At 43.8% G+C, this 22,973-nt stretch overlaps 1 protein-coding gene across 2 annotated transcripts in view; it reads left to right on the top strand.

Annotated features, from left to right (window-relative positions):
- The window catches only part of TRAPPC11 (trafficking protein particle complex subunit 11), a 30,487-nt gene extending 15,394 nt beyond the window's left edge, over positions 1–15,093 (top strand). For both annotated transcript variants that reach the window (XM_077302305.1, XM_077302304.1), the window contains exons 19-30: positions 372–518; positions 1,535–1,722; positions 2,033–2,181; positions 2,877–2,998; positions 3,430–3,549; positions 5,208–5,273; positions 5,368–5,524; positions 5,789–5,900; positions 7,600–7,691; positions 9,395–9,528; positions 11,348–11,515; positions 13,871–15,093. In XM_077302305.1, coding sequence (XP_077158420.1) covers positions 372–518; positions 1,535–1,722; positions 2,033–2,181; positions 2,877–2,998; positions 3,430–3,549; positions 5,208–5,273; positions 5,368–5,524; positions 5,789–5,900; positions 7,600–7,691; positions 9,395–9,528; positions 11,348–11,515; positions 13,871–13,915 — 1,500 coding nt within the window. In that variant the 3' untranslated portion in view covers positions 13,916–15,093. The remainder of the gene's footprint in view (positions 1–371; positions 519–1,534; positions 1,723–2,032; positions 2,182–2,876; positions 2,999–3,429; positions 3,550–5,207; positions 5,274–5,367; positions 5,525–5,788; positions 5,901–7,599; positions 7,692–9,394; positions 9,529–11,347; positions 11,516–13,870) is intronic.
- Positions 15,094–22,973: the final 7,880 nt, after the last annotated feature.

The following is a 22,973-nucleotide window of genomic DNA, read 5'->3' as shown; positions in this document are numbered from 1 at the left end:
TAGTGTTTAGCAACTGTATCACTAAGCACAGACATATTTTCAGTACATTTTCACAAAGCTTGTTATTGTATGCATATATTGTAACTTCCTATAAGCCACTTCTTAATTTGTAAACTGTTCATGTGTTTCCTATTTGAGGTTTGTTTATGGTTCTAATGAATTGTAGGCTATATACACTTAGAAGAAAGCTTGTTCTGTATAATTTATCTATTTAGCAAAACTTCTGTTTTAAAATTTGTATTCTGAATAACATAATTCCTAGATAGCATGATCAGTTTTCACAGTATATATAGTGATGCAGATTTTGCTGTACTAATACCAGATTTCCGGGGAAAGTAATGTATAATTTTCCACCTTCTGTCTTGCTGTAGGAATACAATCAGTATTGTACGGTGGAAGAAGTGTATCAAAAAAATGAACTATTTACACAGGGGATGCTGTGTCTTACCCCTGGTAAAACTAAGAAGTTTGTTTTCAAATTTGTGGCTAAAACTGAAGATGTAGGAAAGAAAATTGAGGTAAGCTCCTAACCACTGTTTGAAATTTATCTTTAAAAAGTACTTAGATGATTATGATCATTCAGGAATGAGTTAATCCTGACAGACTGATCAGATGATATATTCCCTGTATTATAAGGTAGACTAGGGACCAAGCCAGTTGTATTCAGGAATACAGTGGGCGCTAGATTAGGGGGGTGGAGTGGAAGAGCTCTGCGGATGGCCTCCGCATCCCCCCAGGACCTGGAAAGGCTGCAGGCAGCTGTTAGGGAACTCACCAGCAGGAGCAGCTCTCACGCAGCAGGGACCTGCAGCCTCCAAGCCTCAGAGGGAAGTGGAAAGAGGAGGGGGTGGTTGGGTGGGGGACAAAGGGCGATTGGCTGGCCACAGGACAGACAGTCAAGCTGGTTGGAGGAGGAGGCACTCGGGTGGGACAACTGCCCTGAGTGGGTGCTAAGTGCTGAGTGGGATTTAAGCCATGAGACCAACTCCTCCTCTAAGGCCTTACCAGAAATATTAAGTGGAACAGATAAGGTCAGGTATGGAGGGCCTTTGCATCATGGCAATACTGTACCAGTATAGCAAAATACAACGTGTAATTGAACTAGTACAAGGATTTGTGTCTATTCGCTGTCGATAGGAAACAGAAAAAAACGGGTTCTGAGCATCTACACACACACGCTCATGCACTCACACACTCATAGAGAGAGAGACAGAGAGAGACAGAGAGCGCCACCTCTCTGTGTCTATTTGAGAGTCTTCTATCAAAGTTCCTTAAGCAAAAGATACTGAAAGTTTGGAATGGTTTTTAAAGTTTATTCCTTAAACTCTGAAACACCTGGATTTTTATTTCTGAGATCCAGACGAGGCTCTCATGCACACACTTCAGCTGTGTTTCAAAAGAACTTCAGATGCAGGATAGTGGCCTCTCTCTTAAACAAATCCCGATGTAGGAGGAGATTCTGTGTGTCTCTGGGATGCCTATGTTGAAATGACTTGCAGGAGAAAATCCCAGCTAATACATGTCTGTCTTTCAGATCACCTCAGTGGATTTGATTCTGGGTAGTGAGACTGGCAGGTGTGTGATCTTGAACTGGCGTGGAGGAGGAGGGGATGCGGCTTCTTCTCAAGAGGCCCTGCTGGCAGCTCGATCCTTCAAACGGCGGCCCAGATTCCCAGAGGGGGATACGCATTGGGAAAGTCTAACTGTTCAGACGAGCACTATGTAAGTGGAAGCCACCATTGTGGAGTGAGCAGAGAGTGGGAACAAAGTGGCATGGCATCCTGCAGTCCAGCGGTCAGCATCCTGAGGTCCATGGCGTCATGTGATCTACCTAGCAGTACTGCAGTTTTTATCACTGCAAAGGCGTGGAAGGAGGGATCCTGAAAGGCCTATGGGAGAAAAAGTGTCTGTCCCACGCCGTGTCACGCAAGCAGAGACAGGTGCTGCAAGAGCCACAGCAGCAGATAGGACCAGGATGTAAGAGTATTAAGCAGTAGCCAGTAGTTGACCTCTCTCTCTTTTTTTATTGAAGGGTCATTCCCAGAGTTCCAAATGTTTCTGTTCAGCTCAGACATGAGCCTCCTGCCCTTATGAATGAAATGTACTGTTTGATTGTCACAATTCAGTCACATGAGAAGACCGTTGCCAAAGATGTGAAGCTCACAGCTGGCTTAAAACCAGGTATTTGTTATTGATGTGCTGTTGGCTCAGAATCTGCATAAGGATAAAAGGTCTTATTGTGTAAAGGAGAAGGGGGTGGTGGTGGAGGAAGCTACTCCCTTCTCTATATTTTAAGGCATGACAATTAGACAGGACTAGCCATTGAAGAAGAAATAAAATGCATCCAAGGATGGTAAAAATTGTGTCCCACTTGGTTTACCACTGGCATTATTGTTAACTCAGTAGTGCTGACTTCCTAGCTGACTCTTGGGTATTTATATGGAGAAGCAAGGTATGTATAATTCAAAGGTTTGAATCCCCACTCTGCCATGGAAGCCTCCTGGGTGACCTTGTGACAGTCACACATACTCAGCCTAACCTGTCTCATAGGGCTGTTGCAAAGATAAAATGGAGGGGAGGAGAGTGGCGTCAGCCTGTGGAGGGGGGGAAGGTTTGGTATACATAAAATAAGCAATAAATATGTTCATTTTAGACAGGCAGCAAAGGAAGGAGAACTCTGTACAGCAATGTAATTTTGCAGAACTTAAGCTCATATAAGCCATATTTCAAGTTGGACATGTTACCTGTGTTGATGCTTGGAAACTGCATTTGGGTAATGCAGACTGCATGAAATATTTCCTAGTGTCAAGTATAAATGCTTCATAAATATTACTGGTGACCACCGAAAAAAATAATTAGAAAGTTCTTCATTCTAGGCCAAGATGCAAATCTAACTCAAAAAACTCATGTGACACTAAATGGAACAGAAATCTGTGATGATACATTTCCTGCTTTACTTCCTGATATCCCTGTAGGAGACTTGCAGCCAGGCGAAAAGGTCAGCTAACCTTGTTTGTTGTTAATGTAACAGCCTGTCTATGATGTTTTGCTTAACATGTATAGAAATATAGTAACAGAACTACTCAGCATGTGTTTATTTTAATACTCTACTTGACTGCATATAAATTATTTTAAGATTTGAGGGCACCTAACACAACTAGCATTTTCTTAATTGTGGCAAGAATAATCAAGGGCAACAAAATACAGAACTGTTCTACAATATTTTTCTCCACAATTATATTTGTCAGTGGCTGAGATATCAGTTTTGTTTCATTTTTTTCCCTTCAAAAACCGCTATAGAAAACGGGTTAGTTTGTGTAAGGAGTCTAGAAAGACCCACAAATGTTTCTGGTTTTAAGTTCTTGCTGTTTAAAGGCATTTTTTTTGCATTGTGGCCTCACCATTGCTGCTTTTCTCTTTCTTTTGAAGCTGGAAAAGACTGTGTACATTCACTGTGGAACAGTCGGCACCCGAATGTTTCTTGTGTACGTTTCCTATTTAGTGAGTACGAACATTGAAGGAAAAGAGATCCTCTGCAAGTGTCATAGGGTATGTCAGATTCATTGGGACCACATGTGTTTAAGAGGGCTCTCAGAATGTACTAATGAGTATGGTGAGCTTAAGTAAGCTAATAATACAGTGTTTGATAATCCTTCATCAGGATCTAATAAACATAATCAGTTCCCAGGCATGTATATGTGACTCCTGTTGATGTCCGGGGCTGTCAATGGGTTCAGATCTGGATGCTGGGTAAAAATGGGTGGCTTAGCTTAGAATACCAAGGAAGGAATTCTTACACGACAAGAGTGATTTTCATTTGAAGACTTTTAGGCAATTATCACCCTCTCTAATTGCTCTTAATGAGGCAAAAACATTTCTATAGGGCTAAGTATCTTCCTCTTTGCCCTCTAGATTGATTGATGAATTGATACATTTGTTAGCTGCCCCAAACCTGTTCTCAGATAGGGGCAGCCAATAAATCCAAATAATAAATAAAAATAAAATAAATATGGTACACTGACAAAGTTTAAAAAGCACCGAAAGTATCTAGGATAGATGATGTTTCTGAGCATTTACAAATGGAGATTCCAGTTCCTGGAAGTGTGTGTCTATATCAGGGGTAGTCAAACTGCAGCCTTCCAGATGTCCATGGACTACAATTCCCATGAGCTCCTGGGAATTGTAGTCCATGGACATCTGGAGGGCCGCAGTTTTGACTACCCCTGATCTTCAGAATTTGTGATCCATCTACCTGAATGCAGCCTAGCAGCTGTCCAGCAGGAGGGATGGGAATGAGCCGGATTTTCCCAAGGAAAGTGATTCCTTTTACTTCCTCTTGACTGGAAGACGGAGAGCAAAATGGATCGGCTTGAACCGGCTGGTTTGTTTCAGGGCTTTGGGCTAGATTCGATCTGGTGTTTGATTAGAGAACACCCCAAAACGGATTTTTCTGGTTCGTGCTCATTCTTATTCAGTTGCCCTTCTGTGTTTACCGTCTGGCAGCCAGCAAAGCAAGGGATGGGTTGCATTGCCATCAGTTGCTGGTTAAGCAAGTTCAGTTGAAGGGGGCATGAGTTGTACAAGTCTGACAAACCACCTGCAGCGTTGGACCTGATTCTGGAAAACCGGAGTGGTCCAAGCTGGGGCAGGTGGATGAAGTGAATTATTTATTTACTTACTTCATTTATACCTTACCCTTCTCTCCAGTGGGGGACCTTTTAAGGCAGCTTACTGTGGTCTTCTCCGTTTTATCCTCTCAACCCAGTGAAGCCGCTTAGACTGAGAGTGTGTATGGCTGGTCCAAAGTCACCCAGCAAGCTTCCATGGCAGAGTGAGGATTCAAACTTGGGTTTCCCAGATCCTAATCCAGCACTCTAACCTCTGCACCACACTGGCTCTTGTTATTGTTATCGTGATTATGGCTGATCAGGGTTTACGAGTCATGTTCTCCATTGAGAAAGAAAATTTGCTTTGGGGAATGGAGTAAATTGAATAGCAGTTTTGATCAGGTAACCCCAAGGGCGAGTCTTACTCTGATGTAAGCTTTAAATGGGAAAGAGGTAGATGAGCATTTGTCTGTGAAACTTCTTGTCATCTCTATGTGACTTTTAGGAAGAGGGAGGAGTTCTGGAGAAGGATGTTTTTGTATGCTCAGTATTGGGCTATAAAGCAAGGAACGGAGCATAATTGTATTCTTCTCCGTGCAGGATGAGACTGTTACCATAGAGACCGTGTTTCCATTTGATGTTGCTGTTAAGTTCGTCTCGACTAAGGTATGGAATAGAAACCTGCTTGAAAACATAGCTCTAGAAGTCAGCGTCAGAGCAGCTAAGATAATAACCTCACCTTTGTTTCTCCTCTTGGTAGTTTGAACATTTAGATAAAGTCTTTTCAGACATACCATTTTTATTGATGACCGACATCCTCAGTGCTTCGCCTTGGGCCCTTATGATTGTAACCAGCCAACTGCAGCTTTCTCCTTCTATGATGGCAGTGGACCAGCTGGAATCTTATGTGGAGAATGGTGAGGAGCAAACTGCGTAAAGAACACACTTCTCAGGTGGCACTGGAAAGAAACTCATTTTATATTAAGGCATTCAACAGAGCAAAGCACAATAAGATTGACTTAGTACTAGTGGCCATTGCAGTATTTTCTTGTGTTTCTGCTTGCCCAAGAGCTCTGGCACAAGCAGAAATTTTGCACTGGGCCCAAGCCAATATGTGCGTATGAAATGGAGTTGTCTGAGCAAATTTCTTTAACTTTTGTCTGAACTGATGTTTCTGTTAGTTGTTTTACAGACCGGAGAGAGTGCTAGTGAATGTTTCTGCCTTCGATGTCCACCGGTCACCAGTGGACAGAGTGGAGTGGCTACTGGAAGTTACGTAATCTCCTGGAAGAGGTAAATATTCTCTGTGGGTGATCATGAATTTTTTTCATTATTGAGCAGTACAGAAGCATCCTAGAATTCATCTGCCCGTTTACTCAAAACAAGGAAGGCTTGGCCTTGTGGCCTTAGACTTTCAACTAGATCTCCCGTTATGTGTACTTTTCCTCCCAGTCACACAAACAGCCCAATCAGGGAAGCTACTATACTTTCCTGTCACAGTCATTACAAGATAATTTGTAGGTAATTTCCAGATGAAGAAGAAGAAGAAGAAGAGTTGGTTCTTATATGCCGCTTTTCCCTACCCGAAGGAGGCTCAAAGCGGCTTACATTCGCCTTCCCTTTCCTCTCCCCACAACAGACACCCTGTGGGGTGGGTGAGGCTGAGAGAGCGCTGATATCACTGCCCGGTCAGAACAATTTTATCAGTGCCGTGGCGAGCCCAAGGTCACCCAGCTGGATGCATGTGGGGGGAGCGCAGAATCGAACCTGGCATGCCAGATTAGAAGTCTGCACTCCTAACCACTACACCAAACTGGTGTTCAGACTAGGCAGGTTAGGGGGCCATCTTTGTCCAAGTCATGCTCATATTTGACCAAGGAATATGTGCAACTGCTTTTTCTTAGAAGGCACAGCAATGCCCTTTGAAAAAGATGGTCTTAGCAGAAGGCAGTAGGAATAATGTCAATAATATATATCACATACTGCTGAAGAGTAGAATTGCCATTGGGTGGAATTCTGACTGGATTTTGACAGAATTCACAGTGTGTAATTATATGGGCAGGGAAAGAGACCCATCAAGTTCTTCACGAGGTTGTGTGTGGCTTCTAAGGGGGGTCACTTTTGCCCAGGGGCAACGTTTCAGTCTGTGCAATATAGCTTGGAAATTTCCCTTTTGTGCCCAGCCTTCACATTCGAGCAGAAGTGGTGAGAACATAAGAGCCCTACTGGGTCATCTGGTCCATCTAGTGGTCCATCTAGTCCAGCATTCTGCCTCACACAGTGGCAAACCTCTAGTAGGCTAATAGGAGGGTGTGGAGGCTGAGGCCTCCCCCCCAGTATTGCCTCCTGGCACTGGTATTCAGAAGTTTACTGCTGCTGAATGTGGAGGCTCGCTTGAGTCACCATGGCTAGAAGCCACAGATAGTATCTGGAGATCTGTCATAGGAGCCATCTACCCAGAAGTGCAGACTTTCTCACAGATATATTTCAGACACTGGTATGTGACTATACATGCCTATTGTTGCCTGAACATAGTGTAAGGTCTCCTTAAGGGCCATGAGGAGACTACAGTCAGAGTGAGGCACACTGATGCATTTATTCAGAATTTGTGGGGAAAATCTGGTGGAGCGTCCAGGGACCTTCTGACTTCCACTAAGCCCATGTTCCAGGCAAATAATGTGTCATCGGAACAGAGTAGGAAAAAGTTATTTTGAATATTAAAGCTGAAGAAAAAGAAAGAGCAGTGTTCCCTGACAACCACCCCCCGCCCCTATTTATTTTTGTCTCCTTGATCTCTTTTAGATTAAATGTTTATAGGGTTGTCGATCCAGTCCTGTCTGTCCTCTAGGCTTGGCTCTGTGTGCGTTTTCTGCCTCACTCGTTTCACCTCACACGCTGATTTTCATTTAAGCTGCTAGAATGAGCTTGCTGTCTACCTACAGCTGATACTTAGATTTCTTACATATTTTTTGTACTTTATTATTTTTTTAAGGAGCTCAGCTGTGAAGAGCATACCTGTTGTTAGGACTGTGATCACACTCCCCCACGTGATTGCAGAAAGCATCCCACTCCATGTTAATGCAGGTAATGTAAATGTGTAATGTTTTACTCTGTTTATGAGACGGAGTCCCTGAAAGGTCATAGCAGGGTAACACTTCGATTCTCAGAAGGCCTCATGAATACATTCTTTATTACCACAGCTTGGGGACAAAGCACAAAGCTTTCTCCCTTTGCCCTTCCCACAACATTTCCCATTATACTCTTAAAGGCTCTGAAGTACTCTCACCTGTCACTCCCTTGTCTCAAAAGTAATAGGAGGAGATGAACCAGGTACTTTTACTCCACAATTTACACTCCTCTTAAATGGACGATGATTCTGCCTTGCGCATTGTGCTCCCACCATATTTAGCATTTTCACAAATAGACACCCCAATTGTTCAGTTGCAGTGACTCTCACAGGAATAAAATGCACAAGAACTTTCTGGAGTATTTCCTTTCTTTTAAAAAAGAAAACATAACCTTTGTCCCAGGAGCTAATGATAGACTGAGTGAAAACGATTGGTCCAAGATTATTGTATTTATTATCAGATTTTTAGACTGACTCTATTGGCCTGTTGTCTCGGGGCAGTTTACATTAATAGATAAAATCACAATTAAAATCACTAAAATAATTTAAAACCAAACAATTGACCAAGCAGTTGGTGACGTCCCCATTATAGTTATTCTTATGGGGGCAGGCAGTAGGAGCTATTTGGATTGCAGCAAGGGGAGGCTAGCCTGATCTCTTTGTATCTCAGAAGCTAAGCAGGGCCAGCCTCAGTTAGTACTTGGACAGAAGACCACCAGGGAAGTCCGGGGTTGCTGTGCCTGGGGTCACCGTAAGTTAGCTGCAACTTGATGGCAAAAAGGGAGAAATTACCCAGCAAGCTTTGATGCCTTAGCAAGGGCTTTGCACGCTATCCATTACACACCATCCCTGCTTTTTGCAAGTCAGCCCTTACTATTTTAAGTCTGAACAGCAGCCCCAAAACAAAGGCCTTGTATTACTGCCAGTATATGCTTCTGGCAAGTCATTGAAGTTTGCGTCTCTTTTTTTTTACCCGTGGCAAGGAAGGGGTCTGAGATATCCACGTTGTTTCAAATGGCTTCAGAAGGCATATTTTTAAATGGCATGGAGATTTGGCAGATAAGCAGAGGTGGAAAAGTGGAACTTGCTGATCTTGGGACAGTTCATGGTTCTACTTCTAGCCTTGTATATCAACCATTGTGTGGTTTTTTAAAGGAAGTTGTGTATATAAGGATGCCTGTGTAAGTGTAACACAGCGCAGTTAAGCTTGATGGTGTCACAGTGACGGGTAGGTTGATCAGCCTGGCTCCTCGTGTCCATTGACCTGCTGCAGTGAAGTGTCTAAAGTGCTCCTTACATTTAAGAGAACAGAATGCTGAATTCAGCTGTCCCATTTTCTCTAATCCACACTGTGATGCTTTTAAAAAATCTTAATGCTAGTAGGTGACACATGAATGACAGGCAGAATTTGCCTTGCAGCACTTCAGCAAGTCTCTGTTGGAGGAGAGAACTGATTTGTGTTTTTCTTCATCCCCACCTTAAAGCACAGTGCTTGCATGGTTACTTCTGTTTTCATTATTTTTCCTCCAGTGTTGTTTTAAAAACATTAACGCCATTTACTTGGTTTGCAAGACAGACAGTGTTAATAGATTCTTGCTAACTTGAGCTCCAAACAACTGAAACAGTAGTGTGAACTCTCTGTGTGCCTCCTTTCCCAAAGATCTGCCCTCGTTTGGTCGAGTCAGAGAATCCTTACCTGTAAAATATCACCTGCAGAATAAGACCAATATAGTCCAGGACTTGGAAGTCTCAGTGGAGCCCAGCGATGCCTTCATGTTTTCGGGTCTTAAGCAGGTAGGATTAATGTAGAACGTTGAAAGCCTGCATTAGAAATTTTTGGATGTTGTGACTAGTGCATATGGACAGTGTAAAAAGAATCGTGTTGCTAATTCATGTGTCTTAACAAATCTGCGTCTGCATTCCCTGTGAAACACTATGAAAAACTGCAAGAAACACTCCCTGTTCGAAATCCATGGAGTCTTTTTTGTTAGTCCAACGCATTAAGGCAACATAATTGTATGGCTGTAATTGACATTGGCCGCAAAAGCTGGGAGCCAGTGTAGTGTAGTGGTTAAAGAGCAGCATACTCTACCCTGGAGAATTGGGTTTGATTCCACACTCCTCCACATTCAAAGAATGATAGAGCCATAGAATTGGAAGGGACGTTTGTTTGGCCTCGACCAGGGCCAGGGCCTTCTCTGTCTTGACCCCCACCTGGTGGAATGAGTTCCCAGAAGAGATCAGGGGCCTGTCGGTTCTCAAACAATTCCACAAGGCCTACAAAATGGAACTCTTCCACCAGGCCTTCGGTTGAGGCTAGTGAAACAACGGCATCAGTCAGAGCCTAGAGACTTCTCTTATCACCAACTATACCTTAAAAGCAAACTACAGCACTGAAATACGAAATTGTGAATTATAAAATTATAATGTTATAATTAAATGTTCAACAATTTATTGTTATGAGTTTCCACTGTTAGAAATATGTTTTCAATTGTTCCCTGTATTGCACCATGAATTTCCCTATAAATTGCCATGAGCCACAAGGGAGGGCGGTATATAAATGTAAATAAATAAATCTAGTCCAGCCCCCTGCAGAATGCAGGATATTCACAGCTATCTACCCACCCACAGTGACCCTAACTCCATACCCCCTCCCCCAAAACCAGAATCCCTGGCCAGTCTGACCTGGAAAGAAATTCACCTCCAACTCCCAGAGTGGCAATTGGCATTTTCCTGGGCATGCAAGAAAGGGCTACAAGAGCAGTTCATTCAGCCTCGGGCCCAGCATGACCTCAGGCCCATCACAGTGCTCATAGAGCTGTTCTCATATAACAATTCTCTTCGTGCTCTCTCAGCCCCACCTACGTCAGAGGGTATCGGTTGTGGGGAGAGGAAGGGAAGGCGATAATAAGCTGCTTCCAATAGTGAAAAGCAGGAGATAAAAAAACATCTTTTTAAAAATTGAGTTTAAAATTCTTGTGCACCATCAGTTATGTGTGTAATATGTGGGCAAAGGAGCTTGCAGTTTGCCAGGCTCTTTTTCCGACATACATCATGAACCCAGCTATGCATTTATGGTTTGCAAAAAGATGTTTAGAGCATTGTGAGAGTGTATACCAGATTGAAAAGTTAGAGGATAAAATGTGCATCTGCAGCACTAACCATGTTGTGTTCTATGTATGTATCTGACCACCTTGAGGGAACTGGAATTTTGGCTGCTCCTGATTAAATTTGGGATGCCAAAGGAAAGGAAGATACTCAGAAAACCAAAATCGTATATGTGTGCTACAGTATAAAAAAGCAATTTTGAGTTCTGTATAGGTGGCTGTTAATAGTTCATTAGTTATTCCCTGGATACATATAAGCCTTCACACATTAATTTTCCACCTAGTTATAAGGTTGATATTGTGACAACAATATTGAATAGATGGGGGAGAGGATAGGGAACTGCGAGTGTAAATTACGTATCTCCCATAGTAACCACACTTCACGCACACTTTGATTATGCTTATACTAAAATGTATAAAATGGGCTTTCTGGATTCATGTCTTATATTCATGCTAAGAAATAACTCTAATCAAAGCCCTTGATCTTCTGTTTTTGGCATTTTTAGATAAGGTTGCGAATACTTCCTGGCACTGAACAAGAAATGTTGTACAACTTTTACCCTCTCATGGCTGGTTATCAGCAATTACCATCACTCAACATCAACCTGTTACGGTTTCCACACTTCACTAACCAGCTGCTTAGACGATTTATCCCGACACACATTTTTGTGAAGGTAAGGCGTAATAATGACGGCAAGACCATTCAAAGCTCTTCCAGCTATGCATCAGTCTTAAATACTGAAAACGTCTAATTTAGATTTTTAAAAGACAGTGAAACAGCTAGCTGAGAGTTATGGAATTTAACAGCCAAACTGACAACTTGTCTAAGCATTCCATTAGATGGAGATTTTGTTGACAGGAGCATTTTAAACTTTGGTTTCTAAGGCAACTCGTTGTATTAAGGGTAAAATTGTTGTTTTGCTGGAAGACTCAACATGCATTCGATCTTGGACAACGGAATTAGTGAATCAATATCTTTTCCCCCCTATCCTTGATTTTATGGCAAGAAAGGAATTCCCTTTTATTTTAAACCTTCGTGCATGCCTTTACTGGTGAAGAAGGGGCATGTCAGTGGCCTCAGAAGAGATCTGTCCAGACAGTGTTACTTAAGTCCTGAAAAATGTGATGTTTCTTTTGTGAACTATGTAGTAAAAACCAAACTAATCCTCCCTTCATTGGAAGCATTTGCATTGTACTTAATTGCAGCACAGCCAACATGGGTGGGTGTTGCTCATAAACTTTTGACAATTAATATACATTTTATTCAGCTTGTCAGCTACACTTGCTACCAGAGAGAGGCATAATCCTGCTGCCTCTAGGGGAAAGAAACTATGAGTTTACCTAGCAATTAAATCCTAATCCCTCAGTGGCTATATGCAGCCTAAATTTCTTTACAGAACAAAAAACAAGCCCTTTTCTGTCAGGGACCCTATTCCATTCATTCTTTGGCTGTAAAGGAAATGAAGTTCAGAGAACTACAATCAGAGAAAAAGCCAAAGTTGAGTCCAATAGCACCTTTAAGACCAACAAAGATTTATTCAAGGCATGAGCTTTTGTGTGAAGGAACACTTCCTCAGAATCATAGGTAAAGGTATCCCCTGTGCAAGCACGGGGTCATGTCTGACCCTTGGGGTGATGCCCTCTAGCGTTTTCATGGCAGACTCAATACGGGGTGGTTTGCCAGTGCTTTCCCCAGTCATTACCATTTACACCCCCCCCCCCCCCAGCAAGCTGGGTACTCATTAGACCGACCTCGGAAGGATGGAAGGCTGAGTCAACCTTGAGCTGGCTGCTGGGATTGAACTCAGCCGAGGTCTTTAAAATGAGGACCCAGCTTGCTGGGGGGTAAACGAGAGTGACTGGGGAAGGCACTGGCAAACCACCCCGTATTGAGTCTGCCATGAGGGCATCACCCCAAGGGTCAGACATGACCCCGTGCTTGCACAGGGGATACCTTTACCTTTTACCAAGCTGGTGACACTTTTGCTGTGAAGCCATGAACTTCGTCAGAATTTCTCAGTCTGTTCTAACTCAAAGATTTATTATAATTATGTTTCAGTCTGGTAACACCTCAAATAAGCTTTTGATCATCACATCCGCTTGTTGTTAGCCTTTGTGTTTCCTTGCTGGGCCACACTCTACACAGGTGAGCCAAGAGCTAGCAAGTAAAGCCAGTAAACACTGCCAGAATCCAAGTAGCAAGCCAGAAGTTGTTACTGAGTGAGTGTTCTGGAGGAGGGAAGGCAGGCTACATCTGGAGCTGTGCTGAGATGGGTCGTGGAGCCAAGGGTTCAAGAACCAACAGGTTGGAGAGAGGAGATGAGAATCCAAGGAGCAGTCTGAGGTCGAGGCCCAAGAGTTCAGTCCAGCAGAGCATCACTGAAGTGTCACAGGCAGCAGAAGTCTGGGTGGACTGTCAGGGAACCTCTCACCTGACAGTGAGCTGCCACTGTCAAATCAGCTTGCCGTCTGCACCACTCCAGCGACCCCTCTGAACTATATGGGACCATCAGGGAAGAACTCAAACAGCCTGCTCCTGACTCAGACCTGGGAGTGCATCATCCCATGGGGCCAATTGCCCCCAATCATCTGCCCGTGCCTCTGCCCCTGGCTCCACACCCCATGTGGCTGGGCCAGTGGAGTGATCCCAGATTCCCTGGGTGGGTCTGGCACCAGAAAACCTGCTGGCGGATGCAGGCATGACTGTCTCCAGTGTGCAACTGGATTTGAATTTAGCTGATCTACTGCAGGCCAACATACCAACACGGCTACCCTTTGAAACTATCTGGTTTATTTTACAGGATTAGTATGATAGTCTGAATTGCTTCTTCATTGTCTCCTGAACTTAATAATATTTGTTTATGCTTGAGAGTGGTGGGGGATTACTTCCATTAAAATATATTAAAGAGATAGAATATTCAAACAAGAGTCTACATTGGATTTTCAGCTGCAGGCTTAGGTGAATTATAAAATAGCTGAAGCTACTTAAACCTTAAATTGTTTAATTTTTTCCTCCCCTTTTTCTAAAGCCACAAGGTCGCCAAGTAGATGACGCTTCAATTGCAGCTGCGTAGCTGAGGAGGCACACTTCAGGAAAACAGAATTTTGCACAGAATATATAGAACTCTGCTTTTTTCAAATTCTAGCTTTGCTCTAGGTATAAATTTAAAAGGGCTTTTATTTTAACATTGGAAACAGCTATTATTGGAGAACTGATGGAGCGTAAGTCTTAATTGTGATGCTAATAAATATGCAGGCAAGAAGTCAGTGCTCAGTTTAAAAGAATTAAATGTTTTCTTTTGCCTTTCCTGAAGGTTAAATGGAAGTATTATTTATTATGGATATATGGAATATTTTGACAGTATGGATAACTTGGCCAAAAAGAAAAAAAAATCTCATTTTGTTCATTTGTATTGTCCTGTGATATAATGGTTTGTGTTTCTTTGTTGTAAAATTACTGTTACTTGTAGAACTTCAGTTTAGTGCCATTCTGCATAAGGAACAAGACACAGTCAAATCCCTATTGACTTTGGGTAGCCCCAATTCCATTGATGTTTTGAATGAACAATTGTAATCAATGATCTGATGGTGCTTAGGGAGTTACGGGCTACTAGTATCGCTGTACTAGTTATTGTTAAGCTATTTCCCAAGGTGTCCACACACACACACCCCTCTCCACCCTACAGCAGAAAGAGGCAACGATACTGGAGTGGGGGGAATCCCATAATAATGATACTTTATAATGGCACATCCCAAGAGGCAAATCCGGACTTGCTTGGGCTCACCAGTTCTTAATAGTTGTAGTTTCCTTGACCTGGGAGATTCCTGCTTATAATGCTTAGTTGGTAGTGTGGCACAGGTTATGTTGTCAAGGCACTATTTGTCTGCTGGTCCCCTTGTGCATCGTAAATATTCCCATTGTCATTGGATACTATTAGATTCCGCTCCCACAGAATGGGTAGGTCTTTAAGATAAGGTGGTTAATCATCACATGTGTGGAACTGCATACTTGCAGCTCAGTGACTCGCTCCGATAATACTTGCTACCGTAAGCCGCAGTTCTGAACTTTACCTGGAAATAATGGGGGAAAGGGCCACTTACCCTGCAATAGCCACTCTTAAACAAAAGTGGTTGGGTTTGTTTTTTAAATAAAGTTTTTCATGATGACTGCATATCATCGAAGTCAATCTAGAGAAATCAATCCTATCAACGTCTATGTGAATATTTGCAAATAAAATCATGTAAGTAAAAACTGTTTCGTGAGATTTTTAAAAAATAAATTATCCTGCAGTTTCCTATTCTCAAGGGGTATCTCTTTTTGAGGTTGAAAGTGTTAGAGCCAAAGTACCACAGTAGCTGTGTCCTGTGAATAAGTAAGTACCTGCTTCAGATCTCTTTTCAGCTCAGAGCTCAGCTTTTAAATAAATAGTTGATTTTTTTTAAAGTTTTGGGTCTGATGTCTGCTTTATGGATATTCTTTTAGGATGTTCAGAGGTGGTTTTGTTTTCATGCCCCTGGCTTTATTAATAGTTTGCCTTATAGTAATAATTTATGTTTTTATGGTTTTGTTTTTTGTTGTTTTACTTGTCAGCTGCCTCCAGAAGAACTCGGGGAAGGTGGCTCTATAAATTCTGTAAATGGAGGTTTCAGCAAATAGTACAGGGAGATAAATTAACAACCAGTATTAAAGGGGGGGAGCAGTAAAAGGCAAGCTTAAATATTTTTTTGACAATAAAAGGTAAAGGTATCCCCTGTGCAAGCACCGGGTCAGATGCCCTCTAGCGTTTTCATGGCAGACTCAATATGGGGTGGTTTGCCAGTGCCTTCCCCAGTCATTACCATTTTACCCCCCAGCAAGCTGGGTACTCATTTTACCAACCTCGGAAGGATGGAAGGCTGAGTCAACCTTGAGCCGGCTGCTGGGATTGAACTCCCAGCCTCATGGGCAGAGCTTCAGTCAGCATGTCGGCTGCCTTACCACCCTGCGCCTCAAAAGGCTCAATATATCCTTGCCCAAACAGAGTCAGCCACCTCAACCCACCCCTATCTATGGCAAAAGCAAAGCCTTTTTTGCAATATGAAACTTGACAGATGTCAAGCAGAGACTTGGCCTGTGCTCTGGCTAGGGAGAGCTTTGTGAGCAGGCCAGTCAGGTTTGCAGGAGCCACAGAGTTCCTGTACAAACTTGCAAGTCAGGTCATCTGCTTTAGGAGCAAAGCTACACTGGCACTATGGATCTGTGATCAGATCTTGATTTTATCACGTGATTTACCTATAAAAGCGAGCCAGTGTGGGGCAGTGGTTAAGAGCGGCGGTGTGCAGCCAGCTGAGTGACATTGGGCTAGTCTCAGTTCTCTTAGGGCTGTTCTTGCAGAGCAGTTCTTTCAGAGCTCTGTCAGCCCCACCTACTTCACAGGGTAGGAGGACAAACTGCAAGAACAGGAAGCATCACCTATGGAGAAAGATCAGTGGGGAAACTCAGGCACTTGGAGGTAGAGCCAAATCACTCTGCCACACTGCCAAGCAGAGCAATCCTTCACTCAGTCTGCTGTGTTGCTGAACCAGACCTGAACAGATCTCTGCACTCTCCTTGAAGCAGACGTGAACTAAACTGCTGCACTTCCTCTAACATCCCCATCCCATTATGAAAGGTGATTGGATGCTGGAGCAGCCCTCCCATAGGCTCAAGTTTTCCCCTTAAGAGGCAGGACAGTCTCTTGTTCATCATACTATCACAAACTGATTTAGTACCATTTAGGAAATCTGTCTGTGCCTTACCTAGACTTTGCCTTCATACTGAAGCTTGTCCCACTTCCTTGGCAGAAGCTGGATCTAACAATGCCTGTAATACTCCATCATAATCTTCTAGGATGTGATTGTAGCTGGATCCTCACAAACACACCGTGGAGGTCCCACATCTGGCCTGCCCTTCAACAACTTCCCTGGCTTCCAGTTGAAGTCTGGATCAGGTTTAGGTTTCTGGTAACGCCTTCAAGGCCATATGCAGTCTGAGCCCAGTGTATCTGAGAGACAGCCTCTCTGCCTATACCCACCAAAGGGCATTAAGTTTTTCCACCACCAACTTGCTGAGGATTCCTGGCCCAAAGAAGCATGTCAGGCCTCAGCCAGGACCAGAACCTTTTCTGTCCTGGCCCTCACCTGGTGGAATGAGCTCTCTGAAGAGACCAGGGCCCTTCTTGAACTCCCACAGTTCTGCAGGGCCTGTAAAAGGGAGCTCTTCCGCCAGGTATTCGGCTGAGGCTGACAGACTTACCACCATTAGCTGCCCCCTCCCCCAGACATCGCAGACATCCTTCCACATCCTGAACCCAACTGTGACCCCCTCCTGGCTCTGTTTAAAATGTTCTATTGTATTGTTGTCATATTGTTCAATATTGATTCTTACTGTTATTGTTACTGTTACATTGTGATTGTTATGGTTACAATATATGTTTTATGTAAACCGCCCTGAGCCTTACGGGAGGGTGGTATAGAAATATAATAAATAAATAGTGAAACGACTCAGCGTGAAAGCAGCCTAGGTTAACCTGTCATGTTTCCAAGCAGCATTTTAGGCATGTATGGTATCTTCACAACAAACTAGAATCTTGTCATCAAATCCATCCAGTCCAGATAAGAACAGAAGAGAAGCCATGTTGGATCAGGCCAATGGCCCTTTCGGTCCAACACTCTGTCATACAGTGGTCAAAAGCCAGATGTTATCTCTGGATTCTTCAATGTTCGTGGATTATTAGTACCCTGAGTAAGAAGCTCTGCTTTACATTTTGGGTAAGTATAAGCAGGTAGTTAAAGAGATTTCAGCTGTTTTCTACGGAAACTGACAGAGCATTTCATTTACGGAAAGTGTACTTTAATTTCTCTTTAAGGCAGAGATATTTAATTGGCCAGACTAGTCATGTTGCCTTGGAAAACCAAACGGTGGGACATGGGAATGATCTCATGAGAGAGTTTAATTAAAACAAAACATGCTTGACAGTGCTCAAGTAGCTAGCAGCATTGGAAAAGCATTTAGGCTGGTGCTGGAAAAATTAAGGAGGCTACACCCACTAATTAATTAAATGCCTATTTCATCTCCTTGCAATGTATGGCTGCGAAAGTTGGACCATAAGGAAGGCCGAGCGTCAAAGAATTGACGCTTTTGAACTCTGGTGCTGGAGAAGACTCTTGCGAGTCCCTTGGACTGCAAGGCGAACAAACTGGTCAGTCCTAGAGGAGATCAACCCTGACTGCTCTTTAGAAGGCCAGATCCTGAAGATGAAACTCAAATACTTTGGCCACCTCATGAGAAGGAAGGACTCCCTGGAGAAGAGCCTAATGCTGGGAGCGATTGAGGGCAAAAGAAGAAGGGGACGACAGAGAATGAGGTGGCTGGATGGAGTCACTGAAGCAGTAGGTGCAAACTTAAATGGACTCCGGGGAATGGTAGAGGACAGGAAGGCCTGGAGGATCATTGTCCATGGGGTCGCGATGGGTCGGACACGACTTCGCACATAACAACAACAATTTCATCTCCAGGGATTTGAAGCTTTAGGGATGCCACACTATTCTGCAGATTTCTATCTCTAGCAAACAAAAAGAAATATTTATACAAAATCACAGTTTTATATTTTAGTACTGGTTGCCAGAAGAATCCTTGGCTCTCCTGCCTATACTACACATGTGATTTAATAAATAAATGCCAGATGGAATTTAAGGCCGTCTTCATTTAATACAGCGGTCCCCAACCTTCTAGTAGTCGGGGACCGCCTCCAAGGGTTGGAGAGAGCCGGCGGCCCGGCCACCACCGCTCACAAACGCGCACATGCAGTTAACACGTACGAGCAGTTGTCGCACATGCGCATTTTTGCCACTAGGTGGCACTAACGCGCACTCGCAGAGCTGCCGCGCGTGTGTGTTTTCGCCAGCAGGGGGCGCAAACACGCATGTGCGGCTGCTCCGCACATGCGCATTTGCGTCGCTGGCGTGCCGGTGGCCATGCCTGCTTCTTCCCCCCCTCTCGCTGCGGGGTGGGGGAGGAAGGCTGGTGGCCCGGTACCATGGCCTTTGCGGCCCGCTCCCGGGCCGCAGCCCAGGGGTTGAGGACCCCTGATTTAATACACTGTGCTGGTTGTCTTGCATTTTTCTTTAATGTTGTATGCTGTTTGTTGTATGTAATCTAAAGTGTTACCTAGTGTTGGCTGTGCTGCTGTATTGTTTTTAATTTTAACCCTCCTTGAGTCTCAGCGAGAAAGGAGAACAAAAACCTCAAACAGTAAGAGGAATGTGCAAAGAAAGAGGATGTGGGAGGTGACCGGGTGTCCAAGAGGCCTTAAGGCTACCAGATAGAAGGCATGGCCCAGATTGCCCGGAATATTAGTTTACAAATAACAACAAATAGTAGATCTCACTTCCACGGGTTATTCTGAACTGATATGAAAGGAGTTATCAGAATACAAGTAGTAAAGATGAGAGAAGACAAGACATCATCAGACAACTCCAGACTGAAGTGATGCTTTAGAAGTTGCTCAGCTGCTCCACTAGGACAAATGAAGTGCAATCTACAACACGCTTCATAACCTTGACAGATTAAAATAGATCCCTATTCTTGTTGGAACTCCCTCAACCTTCCAGTCCGTACTCACCAGGAAGACTACTGGTGGCTGCCTCTACACTTACCATTTGCTTCATGACTTTACAACACCCTTATTTGCAACACCCATCTCAGGGTGTTGCAACACCCCTTCAGGCAGAATAAGGTTAGGAAGCATGGTGGGTACATGCCTACCCAGGGCCCCACCCCCTCCAGTCCATCACTGGCCACTTTGGGAGGGGGTTAATATGACCATATATGGTCATATCACCTGATAAATGTCTAACAATTTTTTAAAAATTAACCCCCCACTCTTTTGGGAAACCCTTCTAGGTCCATGAAGAAACCCGAGATTTCACAAAGCCCTGCTTGGGAAAGCCTGATCTAGAAACATTAGTATGTCACCAATAGACAATTTCTCACTACACTTTCCCTTTTGATCTTTCCTGTTTCTTGCCAAATACCTGACCTCTACTCTGGCACTAGATTTTTCTTTACTCCATGCATACATCTGAACTAAAGTACTTGTAAACTCTTGTCTGCCACATGGTCTTTGAAAAACATTAATCTTTTCTTTGCTTTGTGTGTGTCTGTTCTATGGAACAGAGGGAACCCTGATTTCCTGTCAGCCTTTATCATGGACCTTCCTTGCTGCTGCTTTCACACTAAAAACATCTCCACCTCGTTTCTTGGGATTTCAACATTTGATATTGATGAATTCTCCTTGAAATAGTCTTCTCCCTAACATTGTTCTTTGATCTCTGCCTGTGGACTGAAGCCCTGTGCCTGACCTCAGACATTCTTGCTCTCATCTCCTTTAAGAACTCCTCTGGTGTCTTAAATCGATCTTCTGTGGAATTGCCTCTATTCAAATTTCAATTTATCTGCTTCAGTACTGTGCATATCTCACCTTCTCCACACTGTCTTTTGTTCCACCTGTTTATCGATGTGTGGGCTTTCTTGGAAGCACAGTCTGTTCTTCTATCTCATGTCTATTCTGCCAGCTCCTTAAATTATGTGGATTCCACCTTCAACCCTGTTCTCATATATGTACCCATTACTTCTCTCAATGACTATATTACAGATTGATGTTTTCTACTATGTCTAATGATGTCTGGAGGTTCTTCTTTGTCTTCAATAAGCACTGAACAATGGTGGCCTCCAGAAATTATAAGCCTATATATTGTGGTGAATAGTTGAAAATACCTTTAAGATAAATGGCAGAAATGTTGAAGGGTGTGTCCACACCTGCAAGGCAATTGCATAATGGAGATGTCAGTCTTCTCTTGCTAAAAGGATAGTTATATAAACACAAGTGGAGATCCGTGGGGAGAAAATATGGTTGTGTATTTTGCTCCTGCTTTTTGTTACATTCCATCCTATCTTAAGTCTACATGCAAAAAATTCTTCTTAGTTTCAACACTGCTTTTAAACCTTAGTTGTTATTGATTATTACAGTCAAAACCATTTACTCATTTAGGAAAAAAATTTAAAGAATTGTATAATACTTGAAAGAGTAACAGATTGATCATGGCACCATACTTATACATATTTTAAAAACTGCTTCTGGCTTTCTGTAGTTTTTAATCTATAAAATTCCTTCTCGCAATTTATTTTATACCATAATTTATTATACCACTTATACCATTCCTTCTCTCAATTTAATAAAAACTGCTGCTGCCAACATGTTACAGTCATGTTTGAATTTTTAATTTCCCTGATTTAATTTCCTATAATTTATTTTCAGACTGATGTTAATAGCTTCTACTATCTTGAAAACTATCTGTGATTTACTGTAGGGCATGGAATAGACATATTCAACATGAATCTTGATGGGAACTGTGACATGGCAGGAGGTAAACTGAGGTCTTGCTACTTCCTTGTGGTTTTGATCCTATAGAAATATAATTTTTTTCTCCTGACAGCCGTGAAGGGCTTAGGGGATGTGAGGTGTGGGGACTTAAAGTTTTGCAAAGGACTGTGCTAATATTTTATGTAGCATTTTGCTCAACCTTTGATACCGACAGCTGTAGTGTTTTTACTGGGACTTGGTGGTTCATGTCCTGGGCAGGGGCACGATGCAGTGAAGAATCTGTGTCAGAAGGCGTTTTTCAGTCTTGCATGACCTTCTTTGCATATACTTGAAATGAACTTCAGGAGCCAGTGAGGCTGTGAAGTTACTGATGAATTTTTGTGCACAAGAATAATCTTTCCTGCTTAAAACTAAGGAAATTAAGGAAAAGCTTACCATAGCCACATGTAGAGTTCTATGTCCTCTGCTTGGGTCCCGCTTTCGTCTGCTGTCAAAATTATCTATCCAGACTTGGTGTAACCTCCAGTTATGTTAGGGGACCTTTGCTTGTTCTAGTACAGGTCCCCCCCCCCCCCGAGTCTGTCTGGGAGAGAGAAAGCTTCACTCTAGGCTTTTAGCTAACAAAGCAGGCAGTTTCATTAAGAATTATCATTCTGATGCAAGTAAGAACAGATCATGCGAGAATACAAAACAAGATTCAAATTTCTTCCTTTATAGAATAAAACAGATAAAAAGTCAGGGTCTTGAATTCCAAAAAATTCCATTCTCAGACACAATACACTTTCCCCCATCTACCCAACCTCTCCTTTCAGAGTGCACCCTGCATTCCTTCTAGAGAGACAAGGAAACTTCACACACTTTCCATGGAACAGACCCTTGAGTGAGATAAGGTCCCTTATCAATAAGCAAGTCAAAGAACAGATTTTGGGTAAGGGTGGGAGGAAGGATGGACACATCCTAAAATATAGCAGACAGGAGTGGGGATGGAAGAAATGTTTTAGAATGCCTTGAAGGGCCCTAATTAATAAATAATCTTTAAACCGCCCGTGGCGCCACGGGCGCCATCTTTAAACCGCCCGTGGCGCCACGGGCGCCACGGACTATATAAATGGCTGAGGGGTGTAGAGGTGGGATTAGTCCGTGATGAGGAAGGGTCTGGATTGGACCCTTCCTCACGACAGACAATCGGAGGGATCAATCGGCAGGCGCAAAGCGCCTGCCGATTGGTCCCTCCGATTCGCAGTTCCTCCCGTCCTGACGCGGCGAGAGGCGCAAAGCGCCTCTCGCTGCGTCAGGCCGCCGACCCAGGGAGCCCCTGGCAGTCGCACGAAGCGCGGCTCCTGGGGGTTCCCTGACTGGCGGGCTGACACGGTGAGAGGCGCGAAGCGCCTCTCGCTGCGTCAGCCCGCTGCCAACAGAAGAAGCTTGCCACCCGCGACCAGCCTGCTGCCGCCCGCGACCAGCCCACCGCTGCCGCCGACCAGCCCGCCGGACCAGCTCCAGTTCCTCCCGGCCTGACGCGGCGAGAGGCGCAAAGCGCCTCTCACGGCGTCAGGCCGCTGCCCGAGGGAGCCCCCGGAGGTTCCCTGCCTGGCGGGCTGATGCCAGCCCGCCGCCAACAGAAGAACTTGCCGCCCCCGACCAGCCCGCCGGACCAGCCCGCCGCCGACCACCCCGCGCACCACTGCGGTAAGGCCCTAGCGCCCGCTGCATTCCTCTGCAGCGGGCT

The sequence above is a fragment of the Paroedura picta genome, chromosome 10 (genome assembly GCF_049243985.1).
Source record: "Paroedura picta isolate Pp20150507F chromosome 10, Ppicta_v3.0, whole genome shotgun sequence".
Taxonomy (NCBI): Eukaryota; Metazoa; Chordata; class Lepidosauria; order Squamata; family Gekkonidae; genus Paroedura; species Paroedura picta.
The sequence above is the reverse complement of the archived record's forward strand: the minus strand, read 5'-3'. Positions and strand labels throughout refer to the sequence as shown.